We start from the raw sequence: 27,995 nt of genomic DNA, 5'->3' as shown, positions 1-27,995 counted from the left end.
CATGAGCACTTGATAACATAATCAGAACACATGCCTCTTTTCAGAAGACTGCTGTTCATTGTGACGAGTTAGTAGATTCTCATATACATGTCTTGCTCTCTGTTCGATTTCTTCTTTTCTCTGCTCACATTCAGTAAGCTGGGTTTTGGCGACACTGTAGCTGGTGTCAGCGGCCAGTTTCTCACAGATCCCCTTCATAGCCTGTAAATGATCATCGGCTTGACCCAGGCTGCCCTTAGGAGAAAAGCAAGCCTGAAAGAGCAGCAAGAACTAGAGTTATTCTGAAGGATCAGCGCTGTCACGCATCGCATCAGCAAGATGACATTGCAAAGCATTTGAGTAAACTGTCAATATGGTAAAAATGCACTTCAAGTGAGAATGACATTTATAATGCTCCGGCACAACAAAATAAGCATTTAATTATCTGTATCTTACTGTAAGCGCACTAAATTTACCTTAAAATATACCTTCTCCCTCCCGCCCCCTTAAATGCCTGTACGTGCTTGCCTTTTGAGTTTTGACCTACTCAGATAGGCATTTAACTGGGAACATATTTAAACATAACACGAGCATTGCCATGGTTTCCACATTTAACTTAAATACTGTATATATGCTAGCCATTACAAAAAACAACCGCAAGTTATCGAAATCATTGCAAACATGTTCAAACTCAACCTGAAGGCTGGGTTAATACACAAATATGAGTCAATAACTTTGACTGCCAAACTCTTTGCATTGTTTAATATTCTTTCAATAGCATTTGAAGAGCTGTGAAGCACTTTAGGTTAATGGTATAAAAATGATCCAGTCAAAATGTTTAGTACAGTAGATTTTTTTAAATATTGGTAGTAAACGTTACACAGACAATGACTGTGGAGAGAGTGATGACATTCTAAGCTGCATGGAAACCCCACCATACTATGTAGTGATCTGAAGGCAGTACCTGCAAGCTCGGTGTCATCTTAAACTAAAAAATCAAAGCCTGGAGACACAAAGCTGTGTCATACTGCATGCATGCAAGAGGTTAGAAAGTTAGTAAGTATTACACAATGCCTGGTGTTCTTTAATAAGACCGGCTTTGCAGGCGGAATTAATAAGCTTGATTTCTTTGTTAATTTGCATCTCACACTGTGAAACAGCTCCATTACATTTTCCCTTTTCAACCTCAAATTTCATCAGATGTAAATACAGTGTGATTTCTACGTGAATAGCCTATGTAATAAAATAGAAATCTGTTTAGCCTATCAAAAGAATATGTTTTCACAGGAGAGCAAGACTGGTCATAGAATATAGCTGACAGTGCAGATTATTGTAAAATGCATATTGTATGCTGTATAATTTTAATCAAACATGTTAGCACAACGAAGACAATTAAAAAAAAAAAAAAAAAAAAAAACACCATTGATATATTTGTTAAATATAGCAACCTAAAAAATCAAGGACATGAGATATGTGAGAGCTAACATTAATTTTGAAAGCTAGCACTCATTTTTATAAATCTAATCTAATTCGAATTTTGAGCCTACCTCCCACTGTTCCCGAAGACATTTGCTTATTTTTTCTACTTCTTGCTGTTGATTTGAGGGAGTGATTTGTTTCATGTTCTCAGATGCTTCCAGAAACTCTTCCAGGATGTCTGTTTCAGATCTTGTTAAGGTTTCCTACATGGAAAAATGCATTAGTTCCAGCCTGAACCAACCATACACAAAACACCAGCCATACAAATGCAAATGTTAAGGGCGGCTGCTAAGAAATAAATAAATAAATAATAATAAGCAAATAAATGATAATAATAATAATAATAATAATAATAATAATAATAATAATATAATAATAAACAACACAAAATCCAATGATCATAAAACCATCGTTCTAAAGTACAGTATACTGCTAATCCTGCATTTATTTTTCTAGTTACAGTTGCATCAATTGAAAGACAACAGACCTGAACGGCAGTTGCATTTCAAACGGCTGATATGACTACCTCGTGTTTTGCCACTCTTTCTTCCGAGGTGTGTTTCTCACTGAGAAGTGCCACAACATCCGTGATGTAGGCCTGGAGTTTCTGTTTTGAACTTTCAAACCTTAGCTTGATGTCAGCTTCTGAGGAGGAGCCTGGTTCCTTTGTTTCCATGGCAGAGTTTAAATTTGTCATTGTCACCTTTAAAAAAAAAAAATGTGTTAATGTAATTTAAGATATAGAGTTAAGGAGTTTAACTCCAGGATCATATTTAAAGTAAAAAAATAAATAAAAATACAGCATTTTGAATGTGAAATATTGCTTGTCGTCATGTCACTAAGGTAGATTTTTCTTGTTTACCTAAGCCCGGGGTTGAACCCACCCTATAGTATACACAGAGGATATGTATGAATGTGTATTAAACAACACTATTTACATGGAGGGAAGACTAAATAACCCAAAGGTATCTTGACTATATGAACAGCTAATAGCATTCAAGACAAGACTAAAACAGAAACATTTCTTTACAATTTATTGCAAGGTTAAACCTGTAACATTTAATAGCAAGGAATCTTGATATATAACAAGTGGAGGCTGTGTGGTCCGGTGGTTGATGAAAAGAGCTTGTAATCAGGAGGTCTCTGGTTCAAATCCCAGCTCACTCACTGACTCACTGTGTGAGATTGAGCAAGTCACTTAACCTCCTTGTGCTCTGTCTTTCGGGTGAGACGTTGTTGTGAGTGGCTCTGCAGCTGATGCATAGTTCACACACCCTAGTCTCTGTAAGTCACCTTGGATAAAGGTGTCTGACAAATAAACAAATAATAAAGCCTTGGAGGGTATGAAACATTAACCAACGACAGTAATTAAAATGTTAAGTACTGTATAGTCTTTAAAGATGTGTTTGCCAATTTTGGTTACCCCTGAACAATATTCTTACATCAATTATTACAAAAAAAAAACCCCAAAACAACCCTGAGACCTGGAGTGTATCATTCACTGCGTTCACTCTTGACTGCAGGCCAGACGCTTGGAGGTGATGAAGGGACCTGCTCTTTGCTGCAACAAGCACAATCTCCTGGGCTGTTTCAACTTGTCTCTCGAACTCCTTGCCTCTGGCGATTAACAGCTTTTTAAAAAAAAAGAAAGAAAAAGATAAAAATAACTGAAGTGAGTGTTTCAATGTGTTTAAAAGTCTCCAGTTGCCTCAGGTTCATATTTAACATGGTCTTTTTGGCCGGTTCAGACCATGTTTTAAAGCATCTACAGGGTAGTAATAATGAATGACGCTTTCTGAACACTCGGCACATAGCAAGGAGACTTCACAGGTGGAGGCACCACATAATGGACAACACGACTCTACAATCACACAAGGGGTGCTACTGCTGTTTAGTATAGGCACTGAAAGGGCTCTTTCATAAGAGTAACATTATTAACAAAAGGCATAATCTGTTAAAAATGAAAATTCCAGCTCCATTTTCTAAAAGAAGCGGTTCAGCTTTTTAAAAGCATCAATTACTATGCTATTAACCCCATTAGAAAATATATTATAGAAAATATTTGATCTATACGGGGTATAATGGCTGTCTTAAATTAAAATAAACACAAAAAAAAACATGAGATTTATAAATGATGATATGCCATAGGTTAAATATGAAAACAGTATTTGTTTATATATATATTTTTAACTGCCCAAATACTTTTGTCTTCCAATCTTACTTGTAAAGATTTCTTGTCAACTTGTCCCTTTTGCTTCGTGTTTAGACTATTGAAAATGTCTCGTGCTTCCGATTCCCACAGTTCCAGTGAAGCTAAGCTGCTCTCCAGGGTGTCCACATGGCCGAGTAAGCACTGGCAGTCTTGCTGAATTCCGGAACACTTATCTGTAATCTGGAAGATAAATTTACCCGAACATCAACGCATGCCAGTAAAGCTGTAAAGGGCAAAGGGAAACTTTGGTAAGTGCTTTTGGTAAGTCCTAAACTTGCCATGAACTGAAGCATACTGTATACAGTGTGAGCACTGTAGGAACTGTCGGTTTTTATATAAGAAGCTGAAAGTGATCATACAGGTTTGATAAAGCGAGGATGCAAATTGAAGAAAACTTGTCATTCTAGTTTCAGATCTAGTTTTACCCTAAGGCTAGAAGCCTATAAATAGTCATACCAAATAGAATCTGCTGTCAACTTGTTCCTTCACTTACAATGGGACAGATTGCTACAGCTTTAGATTTAGTAACAAAACAGTTTTCATAAACATGTTGAAGAGTATGCTCAGCTGTAATTGCTTTACCTATTTCAAAGCCAGTAACAATGTCCTATCATTTCAACCCACCAAAAAAGTAACTACAAACATTTTACCCAAAGGTTGATGCCACACCAATGTACATGGTAAAAGTATAAAAAAGTACAGTAACAGCATACTGAAATCATACGGCATAGTTAGGCATGGTGCATTGCATAAGCATGATGTAGCATAGTACTCTGCAAAATGACCATACAAGTTTATCATGCTAAACATTTCTAAACAAGAGTTAATTCAAAAGTATAACACTCAATTTAAAAACAGTGTAATCTTATGGATACCTCTGAAAGAGTGTCTTTTACATTCTTCACAGGTGGAAACTCTACAGGTGATTTTTCTGAGGACTGAGGGATGAAATCCAAATCCACCGCCTCTAATTTTCTTTTCAAGTCCTGAAAAGCAGTAGGTTTGCACTAGTTAATGAATTCCGCAGACAGCACTGACATACAATACCATAAGTTTAAACACATCCCACAGTCTATTCATCAATAGCTGGGTTATCAGATTATCAGGTTATCAGAATCTACCTGGCTGTGTAAGACCATCTAGTCATGCACACTTTGGGTGACATAAACTTTAAAAGGTCAGTTTATTTAAATTACGATGTTTTCAAACATTGACCTGACCATCTTCTCCATACCATTACTACTGAGGCTAGCAAAAGATCTCTACATCATGTGACTCTGCACGAGACGACATCAGCGTTCTGACTGACTGAGATGAGCGCGGCTTCGTTATTCATAATTACAATTGCAAAAGTTGCTTATTTTCAATAGCCCTTTACAACTCCAGTTATTAATGCAGAACCAACTCCTATTCAAAGTGCTCCAAGAACAATGACCCATGACGCACTGGGCATTCACTGACCACTCCTGTACTGCTCACATGAGGTTGTTTTGAACAAGAAGTGCAACACATGTAAATACCTCTAGCCTCTTGATATAGGTCCTGAGAGAGCTTGTTGATATATCGAAGCGCTCATGCAGCATCTGTGTTGCTTCGTCTATCATATTGATAGCTGCAGTCTTATTGGTCTTCCTTGGGCTTTCACAGGGTAGGGGAATGATCTCCTGTACAGAAAACACATTAGAGTGTTTATTTTGTACAGTCGCTGGTCTAAAGTGGACAATTTTGCGCTCAAAAAAACAAAACAAAAAAAAAAACAAAGAATGGAAATTGGTCAACATAGCATGGTTTTACAGCTTAAGGATCACAACATAAGCAGATCTGTAAAATGTTTGTTTATAAATCATGGTTTTCTTGTTCATGTGCATTGGACAGGAAACAGTAAACCATCACTCTAAGAGACACGTAACATCCTTCAAACTTACAAATGTAGTTCTCTTTATAAAGTCGGCCCACTGCCTGTTTAGTTTCTTCAGTTCTTCAGAGAGCTGAGAACTGGTTTGCTCATTGGTGACCTCCATTAAAAAGTTACCAGCTTCATTCAAGCGAGCGTGTCTTGTGCTCCAGTCTGACGTGATCTGACAAGTTGGATACAAATAAATGATTATGTTTCAACTCTGCATTCCTTTATAATTGTAGAACAATATTGAATGCAATCTCTTTGTGCAATTAATGTTTAGACATGTTCTCATTTTGCTTAGTAAATGATTCATTACTTTCTGCATTAGTATCAACATTTGTCCTGTGTTAATCATCAAAAACCAAATATACTTTGGTCAGATTTTTAACCCAGTATACATTCCCTTCTAAAATTGAAATACAGGATAAGGAAATGTAATATGTTTACCTGCCATTATAACTACCTTAATCAGATGTTATGATTTATTTCAGCTTTTTTGGTTTTTACAGCAGCTGACAAAAACTGAAAGAAACAAAATAATACAGCCTACCTCTGCTGTGTGTATTTGCATTTGGGTCTGTGCTTCCTTTAGCCATTGCTGAAGGAAATTATAGTTCTCTGTGTAGGTGTCCCAGCTGGAAACAACTCGAGATAAAATGGCTTTCACATTCCTGATGGACTCCAGGGAAACAGAGGAGTCGCAGTCCACTTGCTTCAGGAACTTGTTGATATACTGAGAGTCGGCAACTGATAAATCAGGAGAGTAGAAATTGACTTGACAGAGGAAGCATCGCTGACATTTTCAGCTCTGACATTTCCAATTAATATTCCACTAGGAAACTATACTAAGAGAATTGGACTGTGCATCCTGATTCACCCTCACCGGCACAGTTAGGACCCCAGTAGACAAACGGATGTACTTTATAAAGATCATCATGAGGGAAAGGGGTTACAACAATCAGATGGGAAAAGACTAGAGCCATGGCTGGGGTTAACATTCTATCAGTTTAGTGTAAAAAGAGCATTCTACAGGATGTGGTCATTTTATGAGGCACATATTTAGTCAATGTTATGAAAAGCTACTCAACTACTGCATATATGCATTATTTATGGCCTACAGTGGTCGATTTGAAAGTAGATAGAAACAAAGCATAAAAGAGGAATAACAGCCTGACAAGCTGAAGCATCTGCATCCAGACTGTAACTGGTAAAGCAAGGACCATGAGACACCATCGTGAAAACTGAGAGTTACCAATTAATGCGCACAAAAACCCAGGCCTGAGTGCGGGCAGTGAGCATGCTTTGCAGAACAGTGTTCAGGAAGTTACATGGGAGGGATTCTCCCCAAGCACTGAGGGTGTGGTCACTTCATTTGTAATTCACCCTTCCTAATGAAGTGTCCACCCATTATATCAATGTACCATGTCTGTAGTTACAGGTGACTATTATGAAACATTATGACTAGGAATGTATTTTGAATTGAACTGTTAAACAAACACAACACACCCAAAACTTTGGTGTCTTTGGGATTTTCAAGTGATATCATTGGCCTTTGCAATTTCTGTAGGCTTGAAACCCAACTCTGTTTGCTTGAGTGTTCAGTGAATCAAATCCTGTCAATCTTTTTAAATCTCACAAGTTCTCAACTTCTCTCTGGTGGGCACACGGGTGCTTATAAAAGTATGTAGTACAACAGGATATTAACTTATTCTAAATAGGAATAATACATTAGTTAATATAAACATTTTAAAATGTTACATTTTCAAGAAGACACACCCTACCTAAAGCAGTCCTGCTTGTGTAATTGCTGGCAATTAATTTCAGCTTTTCAGTGGCAGCTTCCAGGCGGGTAACAAAGCTTTGCTTCTCTATGAAATCCTTAGAGAAAGTGAAAAATACCTCTATAATTACATGATCATTCGATATATTTTTTCATACAGGTGTAGGGTGTGGAACGCCTAAAATGGCATGCACTTTTAAGGTATTTTGGTTTTCAAACTGCATTTAAAATATGACATCTGAAGACATTTTAATCAAACTGTTTTGTTTAAAACATTTTTGCACAAGTTTTCCTCCCAAGGGTTAAATGTTTTTAATAACAATGTCCTCCACTTCACAAAACCCTGCAGTGAAAATTGTTAGCATGGGACTTTTTTGGGATGGTTTATTTAATCTATGTGCTGGTGGTGAAAAATATCCTAATCTGTATGACATCATATGCACAGGAAAGCTTAGTAAAAATATATATTTCCATCTGCTAATCCAAATTACTAGTTGGCTACAACTAATAGTAAAATGAATACTGATGTCAAAAATGCAGTGCTGTGTTGGATTTGTGCCATGTGTTCCACAGCTGGGCAATTAGTTAAGTGGAGATCCTTTTGAAAATTCCCATTTACTACTTAAAACGTCATTACATCATTTCTATAAGTAATTTATGTTGTAGAAGGAAGAACTGACATCATGTATACTGATTATAATGTAGTTGTAATAAAGCTACATTTAAAATGAGCAAAGCCAATTAAAATAGTATTTCGAGTTCTAGAAAGCTATAGGAAATTGTACACCTTGTGTAATCAAAAACATCCTAAAATAGTGATTTAAATACTGTAGCTTTCACATTCCTTCTTTTATGTAATGTACGTTAAAGTTTTATTTATTGAAGCTAGTGTACTTTGCCACCTCACCTGTTCATATTGAATATTACAAAACTAGCAAAGAATAGTAAAATATTAGTTTTCATTCATTCACTAGATTGCTGGTTCAGCATGTTAAAACTTTCACTGGGGGCCTGTCAGATGCCCTAGCACATTCTCAGATGCAAGAGATTGGTTGTCTGAAACTGGTTGACTTTTTATGACTAGGCAAATACTTAATTTTTTTTTAAAGTCTTCAAATGCAGTCAACCTCTTGGACTAGAATTACCACAAAGGTAGTAAGACTTTTGATTAGATGTATAGACAGGCCATCCGTATACGTCGAATATACGGACGACTCCAACCCCCCCGAAGAAGTCTGTAAATTCAAGGTATACAGACTCCCTGAGGGGCCTTATTGCATTTATAATCCAGGTCAAACAGTGGATTTGAATTAAAAAAAAGCATAAATCATATGCATTAGGGCAATTTTTTTTTTTTTTTTCATCCTTACGGCAATAAAGTAGTCCCATTTATAATGTTAAACTACACACTAAGTTAAGCCGAGTAAATTAATTTTATTGGAAGATGCAAAAGAAAGTACATCTGTATTTATGATATTGTGGACATTGCCATTGAAAAGAACACCAGGGGGCGGAGTTGAGACAGCATCAGGCTATTTTATTTCCCTGTCTCTGACAGAGCAGTCACACTGAGCAGAACACAGACAGGAGGAATAAAAATAAATACAATGATGTCTCGGATTTCAGTAGTTTTTCAAGGTCTGTGTCTGAGAGGGGTGGATTATGTTCAGAAGTGTCTTTTTGTGTTTTTCTGTAGCGTTTACAAACCGTGACAAAGTCAGGGTGACTGAGAATTTTTTTTTTTTTTCTTGTTTTTTTCTTTTTTTTGCTATCTTCCAGCTCATTTAAATGTTCTTCATCCAAATCGGCATGTCTACTTACTACGTTTGGGATTTTGTGCAGGTAACCAGTCGCTCAGTTTCATAGTTACAGCTGTACATCTGTAACTGTAAAAGCAAGATGGCTACCATCCAATACTTTTAATTTACATTGCTTGTTTCACATTCCATTGCCAGCCCTGGATTATAAATATATAAATATCAATAACAATAATACATGTAAATGTGCACAGATACAATCTTACATGCCAGTCCAGCTGAAGCAGCTTTACAGATTCCTTAGTCCCATATTTTGTTTTCCACGTATTTAATTTGCTGTTCACTGCACATATCAAAGCCTGTACAGAGTACTTGGACTCCTGGTACTCCAGTTTAATTCCATGGTACTTGGCTGTGACCCTCAAACTAGTAAACCTGCAGGGCAGAAAAAGAAAAGACTGCATTGCATATCTTACATGATATACTTTCTGAAAGAATGCGTTGTGTATCTTATATCATATACTGTCTGAAAGAATGCATTGCGTATCTTATATCATATACTGTCTGAAAGGTCAATTGCTTTAAATATATAACAGCCCACCTTCTTTTCAATTCGTCCATTTTCTCTTGTGGTACTCGAGTGGCTCCATTTTCATCTTTATTTGGGAAGTTCTGAAGGGTTTGCCAGTGAACATCCATTTCTTCCATCAAAGACTAGAGAAGATGGGAAGTGGAATTATTAGATTATTTAAAATAAATTACTGTTGGTTATCTACCTGAATTGCCTGAAGCTTTCCTCTTTTGAGGGGTAAATCTCAGGATAACCTCTGACAGCTAGTTGGTATAATCCAGGGAGATTCCCCAGTGTTGTAAAATGCTTCAATAAAATCCAGCTGTGGATTATCGTATAGGTTGATCAATTCAACCCATAAGTGTGTCCCTTCTGGTGACCATTCGTTTGCCTTTCATGTGTCTCCAATCTGGAACTCATTATCTGGAGAACTAAGAAGCACCCACTCCTTTTGTGTCTATAATAAACCCCCACTAGACATTTTAATAGTAGTAATTGTATTGGATTGTATTCAAACAGTTCCCTTTTAAAACCTTTAGCAGATGAAGTGTGTCCCGGATTCGGCCTGCAGCCTCTTCATGGTCCTGGGACTCAGCTATCTCCTCCCCCAGGACAGGTTCTATCTTCTGAAGCCAGACTCCCACACCGTTCAGTGGGGAAGGCAAATCAAGGTCCAGAGAAACTTTATATTCCCTGATCTAGTGGCAAAAACAATTTAAGATGCATGTCAAACTATGACATGTAAAAACACAATTCAAGTTGGGAAACAACTAAAGATACAGAAATCCAACATCCTAGCCTTTTTTTGCAGTTTTTACATAAAAATCAAGAAAATATATCAATGACTAACCCTTTACTGTATTGCCAAAAGTTGCTGTTAAACAACATTATGTTTTTCATGTGTGTATTTCCCCATAAGATTCTAACTCCTCTGTGCAGTTGCGAGTCAGTGTTTAGAGCATATTAATGTTACACTGATTGATAATTCCAATTAAATCCAACTGCGGTACTAAACTAACAAGAGCTTGCTAAAGGAATCAATCAGGACTTTTAATACATTTGATAAAAATTAGACACATATAACTGTTCAAACAACAATGGCCTTGCACTGCAGCAATACACACCAGCACTAAACAAAGCAGTGCATTGAAAGCAGTGTGCAAATTTAGATTTTAAAGTACCACATATCCCCAAAGGAATGCACATTCCATCGTGACCTTTCACCCTTTGACAATACTATTTGGGCCCAATTCCTTTATTTCATCATAGTCTGAACCCCTCTTCGATGATGAAATACCTTAGACGTGACTTTGTTCCAAGCTTCTTTCAATCGAACCTGATCCTCAGTCAGCTGTGTGGTTTTCCTCATGGCGGTCAGCAAAGGCATAATGGGTCTTTTCTGCTCATTAAATGTTGTAACAAAAGTTTGAAATGCCTGGAAGATGTAAGAGCAGTGATTGTACACACTAGTGCTGGAATCGGTAAAACGCTTGTAAAAAAAACAACACATTCACAAAAAACAGTTACTGAGACTGCATGCTAGGCAAAAGGACAGCTTACAGTGAATGATACCATGCCTTTAATCTATAACAAGAACTCTGATTTTCAAGGAGTTTTACACAGATTAGGGGATTTTATATTGTGATCCTTATATATGTATTCGTCTAAGGTAAAGTAAATATCTCCAGATCTACTGCTGTTTTAAAGTAATAACTGTGCCCTCACATTTTCATAACATGGGGAACTTATTAAAATGCCTTTTCTATTTGCTAAGTACAGTGACACCTGCCAAAATTGTTGCTCTTAACTGAAAGTCGTGTACCCTTCAAACTAGCCTGAAATAAAGTAGGAATCAGAAACTCAGAAACATCTAGCTCACTAGTTCACTGATTAAACTTGTGAACAAAAACAAAGCATCCCCCAGTGGCACAGTGTAAGGGGGAAAGGCTCCTTTGATATGGCTCGAGGGACCAATAGCTCAAAGTGCACTGTCTAATTCTTTGTTTATGAGCAGTCCTGTTGGGTAGTGCTGTCAACAGTAGGGTTATAAGGCGAAAGAACATGGATGTAGCAAATGCCTTACATGGAATTTCTCTTCATAGCTTTCCTTATCTGCTTCTCCAATGGACCCCTCCAGCTCCTGCTCTGCTTGTGTAAGCCAGGACGTGACTCCTTTGACTTTTTGGGTTAGATTTCCCTAGACAACAAAGAACAAACCTTATTCAAATCTATTTTCTAACTGCTTCTTCTGTTACATCAGCTCTCCCCTGTATTTCTTTCAAACTGCAGCCTTGCATATTCTATCGAATCTATTCTTGAACAGTCAGTCAATGGAGAGTTAAAATAAAAGCATGTTAAATCAGTTTGTGTTCACTTTTAAGTGAACATGATCATTTCAGAGGTGCCCTAAGGTTGGTTAAAGTTCTCTATAGTGGTATCTGTACTGTCTCTCCTTAAGCAATAATTAGTTATAAAAAACAACTCACACGTATGAGCACACAAGCAGAAGTGATATTAGCAGGATGCATGCAGGCGGCAGATATTAAAGATAGGCATGAAATATAAAAGTTCAGAACGATGCATACACTATTAGTGATATTACCCTTTCTGGTGGAAATGGGGAAATGTCAGTCTTTACATGAGAATACATGAAAGATGGAGGCAGAAGCAGGTGTGTCTATATGAAGAATAAAATTAGCATTTACTGTACAGAGCGTTTAAAAGAAGAACAAAAGAAAGATTCTGCTTAGTACTTTAAAAAAAAAAAACTACATTGCTAGGTCACATTTCCAAATGATATTAGGTGCCAGTTAAATACTGCAAAATCATATACAAATCAATAGAAACTGTCAAGAAGTAAACTCAATTAACTTAAAAAGAACTGCATGTAAAATATAAATATCATGGAGTACTTTAAATATAGTTTACCCCCTAACGTTAATTTGTATTAACCCTAACCTTAACCTAAACCCAAACCCTAACCCTAACCCTAACCCTAACCCTAACCCTAACCCTACCCTAACTCTATTAATAGGCCATATGCAAGAAACCAAAACCTCAAGCGAATGAAAGGATATGTCCACATATTGGCTTGTACATGTGACTACTACAAACCCTCTTGCAGTGCTGGTACTTTTTTTAAACTTCCCCATACAAGACAGGTGTCTTCAGGATTAAAGAATGATATAAAATGATATATTTTGGAAACCTTGGACCCGTACTAATGCAGATGGTTACTACTACTGGCAATAATACTAATGTTCATTTAAATGAATGTGTTCTTCAGTACAGTGTACTTAACTATTATAGCACAGAGGAAACAAGAACCTACAGGTGAGTGTGACACATACTGTATGTAGCCTGAAGCATGCAGCTGTGCTCTGACAGGCAGATAATGGTAATAATGCACCTTTTGGAGGTTAGGGGAGGAGATTGCCTGTGTCAAGCGAGGTGACAGTCTGACAGGAGGCGTTTGAGGAGACGTGACACAGAGATGCTTCAGCAGAAAGAAAGACAAGAAACAGAAAAGAAACCTGTTTACCATTCAAAGGCTGGCATAGAGAAAGGAAGTCTATTAGTTTAACATTGCAGATAAAGAGTGCCTCCTCCCCAGTGGAAAAGAAAAGGGTTAACCAATATATATATATATATATTCACAGCTTAAGTGAACCCCATACTTGCATTTCTTCTTCTGACACGGGCAAATCTTTAGAATACTGCAGGAATTGTGCCACATAAGTCATGATGGATTTGTCATCAGGGTCACTGATGTCCACATCTGAGGAGATGGAATTGTCAGTATTAGATAAAACAGTAGTTAGTGGTACTGTGACTTTAATTAGGATTTACTGAACAAACCGCTCAACAGAACTCTGAATTCAAGACTATTTTCTTTCAATGTTTTATCGTTGTACATATTTCAGTGATGTGGAAGCTGTATGTTACCTTCTGGTTCAAGAAGTCTTGGTATCTTTAGCTCATGCTCTGCGGTTCGGAATGCCTCTTCCAGGTTTTCTCGGTTTGTCCTGCCCTTTGTTTTCTGCAGGTCCACCAAATTTGGCCTCAGGGAATTAAGGATGGCCAGAAACGCTAAGCCACTCCTCCAGCTAGACTTAAAGTCTTTGATGCTGATGTTAGCACCAGCCCTAACACCAAAAGAAATGAATTAATTAAAAAACGAATTAACACTAACAAATACTTAAACAAACGATCAAACATTAAAAACACACATAAACATATATTTAGGCAGGACATCATATGTAGAATCCCCGTCAGGATGATCACTGGACTGCTAAAGTTGCTTTATTTTCATTGCTGCAAGCCAGGCAGTAACAATGAACGCATTATATTGCAAAGTTATCCTGAATCTCATACTTGTGACATTGCTCCCTAGCCCACAGGAGGAGAGCCTTCTTTGCAGACAGCTTGAACTTGGTGTGTAAGGTGCCACTCCTTCTTGGTGATGAGCTGTCAATGGTAGAACAGGAATCTATACTGGCCAAAGACTCCATAGAGGACTGCCTGGAACTGAATGCCAGAGAGCTGGCAAGCTCTTCGATCTGAAACCAGATTGATTACAATGCGTTTATACCTTTAGAAACACACTATGGATACTATTAGATTTGTTTAGTGTCTCTGTTCAAACGACCAAGGTGTGTCCACGAGTGGCATGTTCTGATGCTGCCGTTATTTCCTAGTACACACAAAGATGTTTTAATAGCCGACTGAAGAATGGATTAGCAATGGAGTTGTTTTTTGTTGCTTCAGCAGTACATGTGCAGTCTCATTATCCAGAGCTAGCTCAACCAACCTGCTGTTAAAGTGGTCTGTCTGGCTTCAAACCGCATATATTAAATCACCACTGGAAAAAAAATATACAGGAATACTTACATGAAAATGCAAAATGATTGTCCATATCAGGCCAAGAACAATAGATGGTTTGCCTTCAATTATGTCAGGAATGTTAATGTTGACAAGTTTTATCTACAGAGAAAAAGCAGATATGAATTTCTCGTACTGTATGTGTCTACAATACTTCTGCTGCATATGTTTAATACTAAATTGTTATACAGCACAATACAAACCAAGGATAAGTAACCCAATCAGCTGCATCCAGGGAGATCCTAATTAAGATATTCTAAATCTGCACTGTAATTAATAAATAAAAGGGGAAAACAATGCAGGATGTATTTTGATTGCTGTCTTCACACATAAAAGGTAACTCAGATTACACTCCAATATCCTACTCAAGAGCATTTCTAACACCATGTACATGTTGTGTTTGTATTGTAGTACCAGCACTTACCCAACAGCAAAGAAACCACAAGATAAGACTATACTTACTGATTTCCTCCTCAGAAATGTCAAGGCTGTTTCAATATTGGCTCTGCACTGAAAAATGCTTCTCCCCCTCTCACGGCTCTGTGAAGACAATTCAATAAACACAGGAAACTTACAAACAAGTAGGAACAACATGAGCAGTAAAACAACTGTCTAGATAACAAAGGTAAGAATGTATGACAAAGACATTTACAAACAGCAATCAAACAGGGCTTGGCTTAAGCATATTATGTAGGGCTTTTGAAGATAATCCTTCACCTACTCTGTTTACATCACCAGATATTTTTTTTTTTTTAAAAACAATGAACATACTTTATTGACCATAGCTCTGGGTAACTCTGTGCACTAAAGTATTCCAGCTGTATCAATACTGTATAATTATAGCTCTAGCGAGAGACTAGGGTTCATACAGGCATTGCCGTTATTGATTCTGACCCATCGGTAAGATGAGATGAGGTTAAAAGCTCTATAACCAGATGAGCAGACGAGTCCAGCTCATATGCATAGTGATTAAGGCATTCGCTGATTTGTGCCTAGTCTCCTTCCTGTTACACTCATGACAATATACTTCCCAAATTCAAATGAACAGAGACAAATCCTTGATACATCTCAGCCTGTGTCATACTAGGTCAAGGCATGAAAACACACAGGCTATAGGGGAAGCTGTTCCAATCCTGCCTCTCCGAAACAAGTATCTCCCATAAAATTCTAGCGTTTTTGAAATCCACTGAGTTAATCTATATTTACCATACATTACTGGTAATGTTCAACTGAAAAGCCTTGACGTGACTTAACCCTGCTGGGTCTCTTACCATTGGCTGTCCAGATATCACCTCCAGTAAATCCAGAAGTCTGTTTCCATCCCTGACATCTGTGAACAAGTCCAGAACAACTGTAGGGGTTCTGTGCTGTGGAGGATCATGAAGAAACGTTTGAATAGAATAATACATGGAAAAACAGCAACAGCAATGACAACAGCCTTGGTATCCACAAAGTTGTTATTTGACCCTGATAGAAGACATGTCCATTAAGATATTCTTCTACCTCGTCTGCCATTTCGTCCAGCTTTTTTCCCCATTTACTAACTTATTTCCATTTTCCTCACATGCACCATTTCTTCTATTGACCGTAATTTTGAGGATAATGTGTTCTCAAACTACCTTCTTTCCTTAGTCGAAGTCCTAGTTTACATTTATGTGACATTTGTTTCCTTGACAATTTGCTAATAAAAAGGCTTAAGGAACTGCTAATCAGAAGGTTATTTATGACCGCTGGGAAATGGCATTCACAGAATCAATCACACCAACGCAGTCAGTGTTGAGCGAGCTTCACCCTATCCCAATGCTTTTATTGTTTCCTCAGTCTACACTCCACACTGCACCAATTTCCTGGCTTCAGCAGATAACCCCTTCTGGATTCGAGCCAGAGGCACTGCTGTTGCTGACTTTTTGCACGTTCTGTTCATTCAGTGGCTCTATATTTAATACACACCCATACGACATACAAATAAATCTTTTGCCCATGCTTCACGAGAAAGGGGATTCTGTTCTGCTAAATGACTTGACAGTTCATCATCAACTGCTACTAAATAGAGCAGTAACAATAAAACAAACAGCATGACTACTCTTATGAAGCCACTGACAATTGCCCACTGTTAGAAAAGTATGATGTTTAATTACAAGATGCTGGTCTGAATACGTTGCTAGGATGAATATAGCACAAAGGTAAGGTTTTAATGTTTTAATATAAACTTAAACAATGACTTACCTTTCCTAGCTGTGCATTTATCCAGTTGGTAAAGGTCCTCTTCTGGATTTGCTCCTGTTCAACTGTGTAATATTTTTCAAGGAAGAAAGTTAGCATGCTACATGATGTATACTGCACACACTTAAACAATGTTACACTGCATGCATAGACAGTAACGCGCCAATCCAGGTAACTAAAAACTACATTAGGGTATTCCTGGGGGCCTTTCACTGATAGGGAAAGGATTTCTGTACGTGGCCTTTTTTTAAATAGTCTTGACAGCTTGGCGCATCCAGAGTTCTAATGCTATACACAGTAGGGAGGCGCCCAATCCTTCATGCAGAGACAGTCACGGTAGTAACCATTCTGTGCTGAACGAGTGGCTTTCGTGGGCTAGTGAATGCCATTTCAGAAACCTTTTTCTACTGGATTTGCCTTGATAAATGAAAACATGACAGCAGGGAGCAAGTCAGATTAATGTGAATCTGCTAAAATGGTCGCTTTCCACATTCTTATCCCATTAAAACCAGTTGTTGAACATTCAAACTTTATTCTTTGGTTATATGCTTGAATTCTGACTACAACAACCAGCTACAGCTGTGATGTACGCATAAAGGGTGCTTCGAAATTGTAACTTTTTTGTATTTTACAGGAAGAATTTACAGTTCATTTTGTTGTGGTGTTTGTGCTTGCACAGTACTGGGCAGTTTTACATACAACTGCTGATTTGCAAGAAAAGTGGACTTAAAAACATGACGTTGTTGTATTCTGTCACTTACTTTGCTGCACACTGATGAAAACGAGCTGTCTCAAAAAGATTAATTCTCAAACTGAACGCAGTGATTCAAGGAAACACATGTACATTGATTAGGGAGTGGTTAACATGTAGAAAACAGAAAGTACTGATTAGAGGAAAAACTGAATGGAGTGAAACCAGCGGTGTACCACAGGGATCAGTATTAGGTCCTCTGCTATTCCTAATCTACATTAATGATTTAGATTCTGGTATAGTAAGCAAACTTGTTAAATTTGCAGACGACACAAAAGTAGGAGGAGTGGCAAACACTGTTGCAGCAGCAAAGGTCATTCAAAATGATCTAGACAAGATTCAGAACTGGGCAGACACATGGCAAATGACATTTAATAGAGAAAAGTGTAAGGTACTGCACGCAGGAAATAAAAATGTACATTATAAATATCATATGGGAGATATCGAAATTGGAGAAGGAATCTATGAAAAAGACCTAGGAGTTTTTGTTGACTCAGAAATGTCTTCATCTAGGCAATGTGGGGAAGCTATAAAAAAGGCTAACAAGATACTCGGATACATTGTGAAAAGTGTTGAATTTAAATCAAGGGAAGTAATGTTAAAACTGTACAATGCACTAGTAAGACCTCATCTTGAATATTGTGTGCAGTTCTGGTCACCTCGCTATAAAAAAGATATTGCTCTAGAAAGAGTGCAAAGAAGAGCTTATTCCGGGCTTAAAAGGCATGTCATATGCAGACAGGCTAAAAGAATTGAATCTTTCAGTCTTGAACAAAGAAGACTACGTGGCGACCTAATTCAAGCATTCAAAATTCTAAAAGGTATTGACAGTGTTGACGCAAGGGACTTTTTCAGCCTGAAAAAAGAAACAAGGACCAGGGGTCACAAATGGAGTTTAGAAAAAGGGGCATTCAGAACAGAAAATAGGAGACACTTTTTTACACAGGGAATTGTGAGGGTCTGGAATCAACTCCCCAGTAATGTTGTTGAAGCTGACACCCTGGGCTCCTTCAAGAAGCTGCTTGATGAGATTTTGGGATCAATAAGCTACTAACAACCAAACGAGCAAGATGGGCCGAATGGCCTCCTCTCGTTTGTAAACTTTCTTATGTTCTTATGTTCTTATGTTCTTATGTCTCAATGAGTGAAGGAGTAGGTTTCCTGAGATCAGCATTGTCTGATGAATTAAGAAATCCTCTGCTAAGCCTGTTCTAACTGCAAACCAGTTAAGGCAGAAATTCTGACAAATCCCATCTCTAATTAACCATTTAGCCCTTAGAGGCCGTATCATTATAACAAAGCAGCTCTCCAATTAAAACTTGAAAAGGTGAAGGTGAGTGCTTTCAGCTATCTAGAATGCATGGTTTTTGGTAATCATATATGCAAGAGTCATTGAAGGCTGCATTAGAGCCATTATTTATTTTATTTTATATACTATATATATTATATCTATGCCCAAAATATCCCGGGCGAATACGGGCATAATTTACAGGGCAGTACAGGGTTACAATGCAAGATTAATATTTAAATACAGTAGTTTACACAATGTGCAACAATACTAATAGAATTAAATATGGGATGCAACAATTTAGGATTACAAGTTATAACTACAATGACATAGTAATGCAATAATACATTAGCTGAGTACAATAGTGTAAGGATAGTGATGAATAGCTTCTGCTAATTCTACTTATATGTTTCTATCTGTGGACATCAAAAGAACAGATTTAACTGGATTGTTTGTTTCTTTGTATGTACAGTACAGAACCACCCAGTTTAATAAGGTGGGGCAAGAAGGTTTGCTTGAAAGCACCCATTCCGGTTTCCCTTTTCATCCAATCTAAGTGATGAATGGCATCTTCAAGCAGCTAAACTTATCCATGTCCCAGTTATTTTCCCAATAGAGGTGTCAAATATTTTCTTGGGAAACCCTTTATTACCCCATTAAAATCTAAATCACAGGCAACCCCATGATAACAAGTCACTGTAAAGATTATTGACATTACTGTGTTTGCTGTTTACTGTAGTTCCTATCTGAGAACTCCAACAGACATGCCTCTTTTGTCCTGGGATAAACCTCAGTTGAACATTTTCCAAACTGGCACTGAATGAGTGTTTCTAGGCCTCATTTTCTTAGATTTACTTGACCATATCAGAGGTTTGCTGTGCTAACAAACAATGAACCTGTGTTCGAATTAATCATAGCCAGCCCTAGACAAGACATAAATCATGGATTGCAAACAAGGTATGCAAGGTATATAGTGTCATGATAGAGAAACTCAGGAACATGCCATTGTATGGAGAGAGCCATTAAAAAAGACACAGCAAAGCAGCACACCCTATCCAGGGGGAGGACTTAATTCCACACAAATCCTTAATTGCGATTAGGTTAGTTTCCAAAGTCAATCTCTCCCCTTCCTATCCCACTGGCTGCAGCAGTAAGAACTCAGTTTATTACTCAGCCAGTCACTGGGCTGATATTTCAGTAATTGAATATTGTTATAGCAAACACCAAGATAATGCTAATAATACCAGTTCCAGCTGGTCTTATTTAATCTGATAATATATTTAATCCTTCCTGAAACATGAACAAGATGTCTATTGAGGCTATCTTGAAAAAAATAAATAAATAAATAAACATTGACCAACAGTGTTTGTTTTCAGTGCATATTGTGTAACATGGGTTTTTAACCTAATTTCTCACAGACAAGGTTCCTTAATGGACGTGCATCACAGAACAATGCCCCTTACACCTGTAATAACTTTACTGTATAACCAATCTTTCTAAAGAATTGCTTAGGACTGTTTTCCATTGTTTTTTTCCTTGCTTTGGATATGATTTTTTTCAGTGGACTAACCTGCATACATTACTTTGAATAACAAACATTTAAAAAGTCTATATTGCCTTTCCAGCCCAGCTTCTACATATTTTATAGCAGGATGGAGCTAAAGAAAACTTCTCGTGTAAAGCTAAAAAAAAAAAAAACTTGAAAAAAAAAATGAATCTGGTAGATGTTTGGGCATTTGTCTAAACATTTGTTTCCGACCCTAAGAATCTTTATTTTCAGTACAACACAAGCAATGAAAATATTCTGCTGAGGGAGCTCACCCAACATTATTTTGTAGATTGTACTTCCCTTTCTCCCACCTATGTAAAGACTGCACCATTGCCATATAGTAACAAAAAAATACCACACCCATGTTACACAACTGAATCACTAACAGTGTCAAACTGGTCCTTAATATAAGACATATAATATTGCATCTCATTCATTTCATAGTATATGAAAGATTTTACAAAAACGCTATTAGCAACCCAAAGTACTGTACTGATAGAAAATTGGCCCAAATCAGTGTGTGAAGCAGCAGCCACTGTAATGTGCAGCTGCCAGCTAGAAAAAGGATTTCAAATTAACGCGGCCTTGGCAGAGACAGTGTCTCTTAACATTTTGATAATAACCAAGGATAAGAAAACAACGACCCTATTCAGAGATACTGTATGACAACACGTTAGGATGGAACAGTACTCCATTGCAGATGGTTGCGCACTATCATTAACCATCAGGCCGGAGAGAAATCCTTCTTACTGATTGTTATTAATTACTGTGTATAGTTACAGATGAGTGAATGAAACTTATTCAAATATGTGGTCCTTGAGGGATGTATGATCGCAACAAAATACTTTGAGGTGAGGGATAGGGTTGTTTTCTGTTTTCACTGTGAATTCCAATTTGCAAGTACTATTTTTAGTTCTGATCACATTCCCCACAGGATCACAATTTCCCACGTTGTAACTTTTAGTGACAGCTGTTCTGAAACCCCCCCCCCCACCCCACCCCCCAGCCAAAAAAAACCCAATTCTTATTAAGGAAACTTCTGTAACACTGTATACTCTGTGGCCACACTTAATTTAAACAACTTGCTTACAATCATATTACTAGTAGTAAGTTTATTTTTATTGTAATTGTTTTAAACCATTTTTGGAGAATAAAAAAAAAACAGATAAAAGTTCCACTAGTTAAAGCTCCTTGAAAACCTGCACTTTTCTGTCAGCAGAGGGTTTGAAGCAATAACCCTCTTTATTCCAGAGTTAGGCAAGCATATCCAAATGATGTGTTCATTACACTCATTATCATGCATTACTGTCACCGAGTTCTTGCATTTGCTGTAACCCTGTAATTAAATCTTTGTGTTAAATACAGATATAGAAGGAAATGTAGCCATAGCAGCTTTGTTTAGCGTCTCAGCAGGTCAGGCCTATTGTTGAAAAGTATTCACTGTTTGTATTGAATTTGATAGTCCTTGGCAGACTCTGGACATCTAATCATATTGCCCTATAAAACAGTTGGAAATTCTTATTTTGAAACGCCTAAAAAAAAAACATAAATAAACATAAAGACAACAACTTGATTTTGCTATGCTTATAGAAGCATAACTGTCTCAATGGGACCCTATTCACAAAACATTTTAACACGTGTTTTGTTATCAAATTATTGCCTGGAATTGACTCTGACCATCATAAATTCCAATTTAACAAAAGTTTGTTTTATGCATTTAGTCACAATTAGGTCTGCTCTATTGATTTCACAGTATACATAACAGCTTTCTAGGAGTGTAGAAGTCAAAAAGAGTCATCTGTTTCTGTATTTTTTTGTTCCTTATCCAACATGCTAGAGATTCAAAATGAAAAGAAAGTGTGCCATAGACAGTGCCATAAGGATAGATCTGCCCGAGTGTCTTTATATTAGTAAGCGCCAGCACCATCTAGTGCACAGGAAGTGTATTGCCCTCAAAACAAAAGGATCCAAAGCAGACAACTCCTGAACTCGGATGAAAGAACCTTATCAGAAAATGAAATGTTTGTGTTGTTTTTTTTTTTTTTGCAATAAGGACCACTCAGAATGGCTGCACCACATCATCAAAAGGGCACAGTAAATACATAAGTCACAAGCCTTTACTTATCTTCGCTGGGAATGCATCCTTTCAAATGTACACTGCACATATCTGTAGAGAAAGAGCTGGGCTAATGATCAAAAGATCACATGCCTGATGTTATTCCATTACCCTAAAGAGCATGGAGCCACACATTTCAATTAATTGTTTTATTTTTTCTAGTTAGCGTACTTCAGTTTTTCTAGTCGCAGAAACTGTCTGAATGTGAAATCTATCAAGCCCTGCTTCAAACAAGCAATGCCTTTCTTATCAGCGGTATACAATGTAACTATGCTTCCTGCAATAGGGTGACTTGAATGTGAGCTGGAAGTCCTGAGTACAGTCAATTATACATCTTCTAAGCTGAAAACGTGTCTGTGTATCTATGTGTGGAGCTGTGTGAGTGGGTAAAAAAAAAAAAGAACTGTGATCCATTAAAGGAATTCCAAATGCAGACTCAAACAGTAGAAATGGCCAAATGAGACACTGAAAAGATGCTTTGAAATAAAAAGTACATTCTGCATTAACACCCACCTCCAGGGAATGTCTAACTGTGTATGTACATACTGTCTAGTCCCCATCGTTACCTTGTAGAAGCAGATGAACGTTATCAATGTCAAGAGGAATCTGCTCCTCCTCTTCCCTGCCAGATGCCATACTTCCTGTGAAAATGAGATTATCAAAGAACTCCGCGAACCATATCTGTACTACCTGCAGACAAAAAGAGAATACAGGATGCTTTAGAGTAGGCTGTCGCCATAGAAACTTTATATAAGCATTATGCTCAGCTGTTGCAGCACCCATGGGTAGACTGTACCTGAATGCTAAGGAGATCTGGTGTTCAGTTAAACAGTTTTTTGTTTTTTTGTTTTTAATTTTTATTTTTTCTAAGTAACTGAGAAAAAATAAACTATAGATAATCAGTAATTAAACACAGTCTGGTTTGTCCAGAACATTTCCTTGTTTTTTGTTTTTTTTGTTTTTTTTGTTTTTTCAACCCCCGGAAATCTCTGGATTTGGCTGCAAAGCTGTAGGAAATTAGTCAATTGAGGTGAGGCATGATGGCATACCCATCTAGTTTGAAATCTAAACACATGTGTACAGGTCAAGATTTCTCTGCTCTATTAGGGTTATTAGTCATCAAAGCTGGTGTGAAAATGAATGTCACAAGCACCTTCACTCCTACACTGGTAACTGAAATGCATTTCAAATTATACTAACCAAATCACTATTGAGTTCAGCGCTCACTGACTTCATTTGTTTTAATCCTGACTGATAGCCCAGATATGCATTGCACTGCCATTTCAGTTCTCAGAAAAAGATTGTTGCAAGGCAACAGCTGAAATAAAGACAGTAAATAACTCTTTTTTTTGCCAAATGTTTTCATTATGCAGAGCTCTGTGTGATGAGGAAGATGGCCCCTATTGACATAGCTTTTTTAATATTATTTTTTAACTTATTATGGGCCAGATTTATCAAGGTTTTCACACCAAAATGCACTTTGCAATACTACAGTGGTACAATGAGGTACATAACAACACATGTCATTGAAATCAAAGCGAGCTGTGTTACAGTGCTTCCTGCACCTCAGTCCAACAGAGGTGCAGCTAAAGCACTTATAGGAAACAAACTGGGTTCAAAAATGCAATTACTATTAAAAAAATATTGATAGAATTATTTTATTAACCGACTCTCCCCATCATCTTAAAACCACTGCACATGCAGGGCGAATGACATCGCAATTGTAAATGAGGAAAGACAAAAATGGCACACACGCTGCATTATGAACTTCCTGTGTAACCACAGGAAGCATAGAACGAGTGACAGGCTCAGAGGGGGTCTTATTAGCTGTAACACAGGACATGAATTCTACAGCATGGTGGAGGGAAATGACTGCGATTAACTGGGCTTCATCAGTCTAATTAAAAAGTCTGGAAAACAATGACATCAACAGCAAAGCAATGAGAATCCTGTTATTATGCTAAGAAGGACCCGGTGAGAGGTAAATAAATCATTTTGATACTGCACTATTAAGCTTTATCAAAGTAATATTTGTAAATTCCATTTAGCTGCAAATCTAACTAGCAAAGCTAATCTGTAGACACACAGAGGCTTTAAAGAGAGTGAGAGTTTTCATTATCACATTTTTATAAAAATATGTCCTCAGAGTGTAATCACACATACATACCAAGGGCACCAGTCTACTAAATGAAATTTAAAACCAGTGCTACAGATATGACTCTCACTAGCCTGCACACTTGACCAAATAAACTAGACTTTGGGAGTCAAAGGTAATTTTATTACTTTGCTTAATTGTGTTGAATACTTTTAGTGAAACATTCAACTTGTTCTAAAACGGTCTCTTATTACAACAAAGTACTGTAAGATAATATAAATACCGCTGCTGATTAAATCAATTAAAATAGGACACTCCCTCCCATTTACATTTCAGACAGGAATGTGCTATTGAGAATTGCATGCACTGTTAGATAACCATGCTACACGAAGAGACATATTCTAATCATCTGAATGTGAATTGTCATTATATGTACAGTTTCCCTTGAAAGCTAACATATACAGTCCACAGAAGTGGGTTATTGTGTATGACATGCTTGCACTTTCACTAATCTCTCAATTGGGTAATCAAAGCCCTTGTCTGTCTTACAAATTCAAGAACTGAAGTAAACATCGCCAGTTTATTGTCACTTAAGGACAAAGTTTAAGTTACAGGCTGTTACACAGCAGACAGAGACAATGGCGCAGTGGCAGGTTTTCAGGATCCTATTGAAAACATACAACAGCGACCTTGAGGTAAGCAGCCCCTCATTTCCAACTAACCTTCCAGCTATGGATTGGAATCTATGACACCTAGCCTACTGGTCAGCTGCTTTATCTTTCCTAAAAGTAGCAACAAAGTCACCCCCAAGATCACACCACTGTACACAAGTGAAACAAAGTCATGAACATTTCAAATGTTGTTCTCAATTCTAATATAGTCCTTTTGTTTTAATTTCTTTTCTTGTTTGTCTGATTATTTTTTACTTATCTGTGTCATTATTTGGGATTATACCAACCCACTGTAAAACAAAAACATAACTTTGTATATGTGTTTTTTCTTATGCAGCTTTGTTAAGTATGTACTTTCGTTGAAACTGGAAAAATATCAACTTGCGAAAATCATTAGAAAAAACAAAAAAAAACACACACATTGGAAAGAACATTCTGAAGCTCTCACCCTGTCTTTGCTTGACTCTTACTCAATGCAATTTAACCCTTTAATCACTGCCACAAAATGAAAGCCTGGACTGACATTGTGAATAACTTTGGGATCTGCCAGATAGAAAGCCCTTTGTAATTGAATCATAGGTGTCAGCCTGCAAGCACAGCAGATGATTCTTATCCCTAACAGTAAACCATTCTTATTTCGGGTCTTTATTAATGATGATGCAAACAACAACCTATAAAACCAAATCATTGTTGCGAACTCAGCCCCTTAGACGCCAATCCCTTTTCCACCTAGCAGTAACTCTTAACAAGCTTGCACTTAACAGAAATGGGCATCAATCAAACTCACTTATCAATTACCATCTTAAATTATTACAATATTAATGATTACCAATATTTAAAAGCCATTAATTGCAGCTTGCTCCCTAGTTAAGACATCTTTCTCTGTAATACACACCTGGTGAAGTTTTTAATTAGTTTAGTGTTAAAATATAATTTTGGTAACAAAAAAGCAGTTATTCCCACATTATGGCATACTTTCAAAGCACTCTTTAATTAAAGCAACTTGTATTTTTTGTAAGGAGAAAAGCACCAGTTCTTTGCCCTAACTAAGTAGCATTGTAGTAGACCATTTTTAAACTCTCAGAGTGTTTGTTTTTTAATAAGCTTTAAAAAGATGACCCCTGTGTGAAGAAAATGATACATAAATGCTGTAGTCCAAAGACTTTGCCAAATTCAGGGATGTAATTGTAGATAGTTTGGAAAGGCAATAGCATGACCTTCCTGGACAGGATGACCTTCCTGAAAGAAGGTAGGTAACAGAGACAACTGTGTTCTGAGCTGTCAACCAGCTTCCTTCAAAGACGCCTTTTCAGTGCAATTGAGATGAGCACAAAGCCCCCTTATAATATTCAACAGGTTTATTTTTTTGTTTTTTTTGGCACAGCAGGAGCAAAACAAACAACACCCATAAATCAGCACTTAAAATGGCAAGCATTTGCTGAAAACATACAAAAAGCACATGTATAATAATTAAGCAATAACATGTATTAATATATACTGTGCGTAGTTATTCTGTGGGACAGTGACAAAAAAAGAAAAATGATTCATTGTCAAGAACAGATACTGCACATGTACTGACATTCATGTGTGTAAAGGAAAACTGAATTATTTTTAGTAAAGCACGTGGTGTTCCTCTCTGTACTCGGGTAATTCCACACTTCTGTGGAGCAGCGTCTCCTTAAATATCCCCTCTCCAAATTCACACGGCAACATTGTTTGGAAGGAGACTTCCCTGTTATAGAATATCAGGCTACAAGCGCCAGAAATACTCTTGGGCAGCCGCCTTCCGCCGCTCCCGACACTATCACCGCAACATGTCATTGTATGACGTTGAGTTAGGTGAACATTATTCCATACAAATTAAATATTATCCTTTGCTTAGTCCAGAAAAACATGATGCAACAAATTGTGTTTAGCGCTCTTCGTTATGTCCAAACTGAGTATCATATTTTAACAAACCGAAAGGTTAATGGTGTGCACCCCATTTTGAAATGGAAAACTTATGCGTGACAGCCAGTAAGCCACACTGATAATGTCAACTCATTGTCACAGCTGAATATAGCATGCCCTGCTCCGTGAGCCTTAATATTGGCATTGACTACTGATCTATAGTCAAAGGTCAAATTTTAACAACAGAGTGGAATGTTTACAAACATAACCGATTTTATCATTACCGACACAAACTGGCGCTGCCAACAGCTAAAGAAAATAAATGCACTATAAAACAGTAAAATTACCTTGCACGGTATCGTTAGTGGAAAACGTTTAAGGGCGTGTTCTTAGTATGTCAGGTGTGTGCAAAAACGGGGGGAAATACCTTTAAGTTATGTAATTGGCATTTTAAACACTGCCCTATATACTTCCAGTATACCAACCACACAGCATCAGCATACATACATACATCGCTTGCTACATTTTACATTACAGTTTTGAAAATAAGTTTAGTCGTTAATTAACAATTCCAGCAAAAGTCGAAATACTGTTTCAGGTAAATAAATAAATAAATAAATAGTATTTGAAATGCCCGTCCTGACAACCTTTATGAAAAGTCTCATAAAACGATTACCAAAATTTGTTCGGTTTATGCCAAAAAAAAAAAAAAAAAAAAAAAAAAAGTAGCATTCTGCACGACTTCTGTTTTGTGTTTACTTACTTTTTTAAAGGAAAATCGTGAGTAGTGTGTGGTTCTCGCTTGTTCCCGAAACCTGGCGCTAGCAGAACAATAACACACAAAGTTTAGCCC

At 37.2% G+C, this 27,995-nt stretch overlaps 1 protein-coding gene across 1 annotated transcript; it reads right to left on the bottom strand.

Annotated features, from left to right (window-relative positions):
• Positions 1–21: 21 nt before the first annotated feature.
• syne2a (spectrin repeat containing, nuclear envelope 2a) lies at positions 22–27,995 on the bottom strand. The gene is made up of 24 exons (XM_041275397.1): positions 27,906–27,995; positions 23,053–23,176; positions 16,786–16,847; positions 15,831–15,926; positions 15,022–15,099; positions 14,569–14,661; positions 14,053–14,237; positions 13,624–13,823; positions 13,356–13,456; positions 11,762–11,875; positions 10,976–11,113; positions 10,212–10,376; positions 9,709–9,821; positions 9,374–9,542; positions 7,352–7,448; positions 6,121–6,317; positions 5,596–5,748; positions 5,191–5,334; positions 4,546–4,656; positions 3,680–3,850; positions 2,943–3,089; positions 1,985–2,161; positions 1,527–1,661; positions 22–252 (listed from the first exon to the last, which is right to left on the bottom strand). Exons 2-24 carry the CDS (start codon positions 23,120–23,122, stop codon positions 22–24), a joined length of 3,147 nt encoding a protein of 1,048 aa, XP_041131331.1. The 5' UTR covers positions 23,123–23,176; positions 27,906–27,995.

Source organism: Polyodon spathula, chromosome 17, assembly GCF_017654505.1.
Source record: "Polyodon spathula isolate WHYD16114869_AA chromosome 17, ASM1765450v1, whole genome shotgun sequence".
Lineage (NCBI taxonomy): Eukaryota > Metazoa > Chordata > Actinopteri > Acipenseriformes > Polyodontidae > Polyodon > Polyodon spathula.
Note: the sequence above shows the minus strand (reverse complement) of the source record. Positions and strands in the feature narration are given on the sequence as shown.

Bases quoted from the DNA above. Each gene is read 5' to 3' on its own strand.
- syne2a (XM_041275397.1), bottom strand. From the start codon at position 23,122: ATGGCATCTGGCAGGGAAGAGGAGGAGCAGATTCCTCTTGACATTGAT. The intron at 15,100-15,830 runs GTAAGAGACCCA...TTGTCTTCACAG, and splicing joins TGATATCTGGACAGCCAATG to AGCCGTGAGAGGGGGAGAAG. The intron at 7,449-9,373 runs GTAAGATTGTAT...ACTTTCTCTAAG, and splicing joins TGCTTCAGCTGGACTGGCAT to GATTTCATAGAGAAGCAAAG.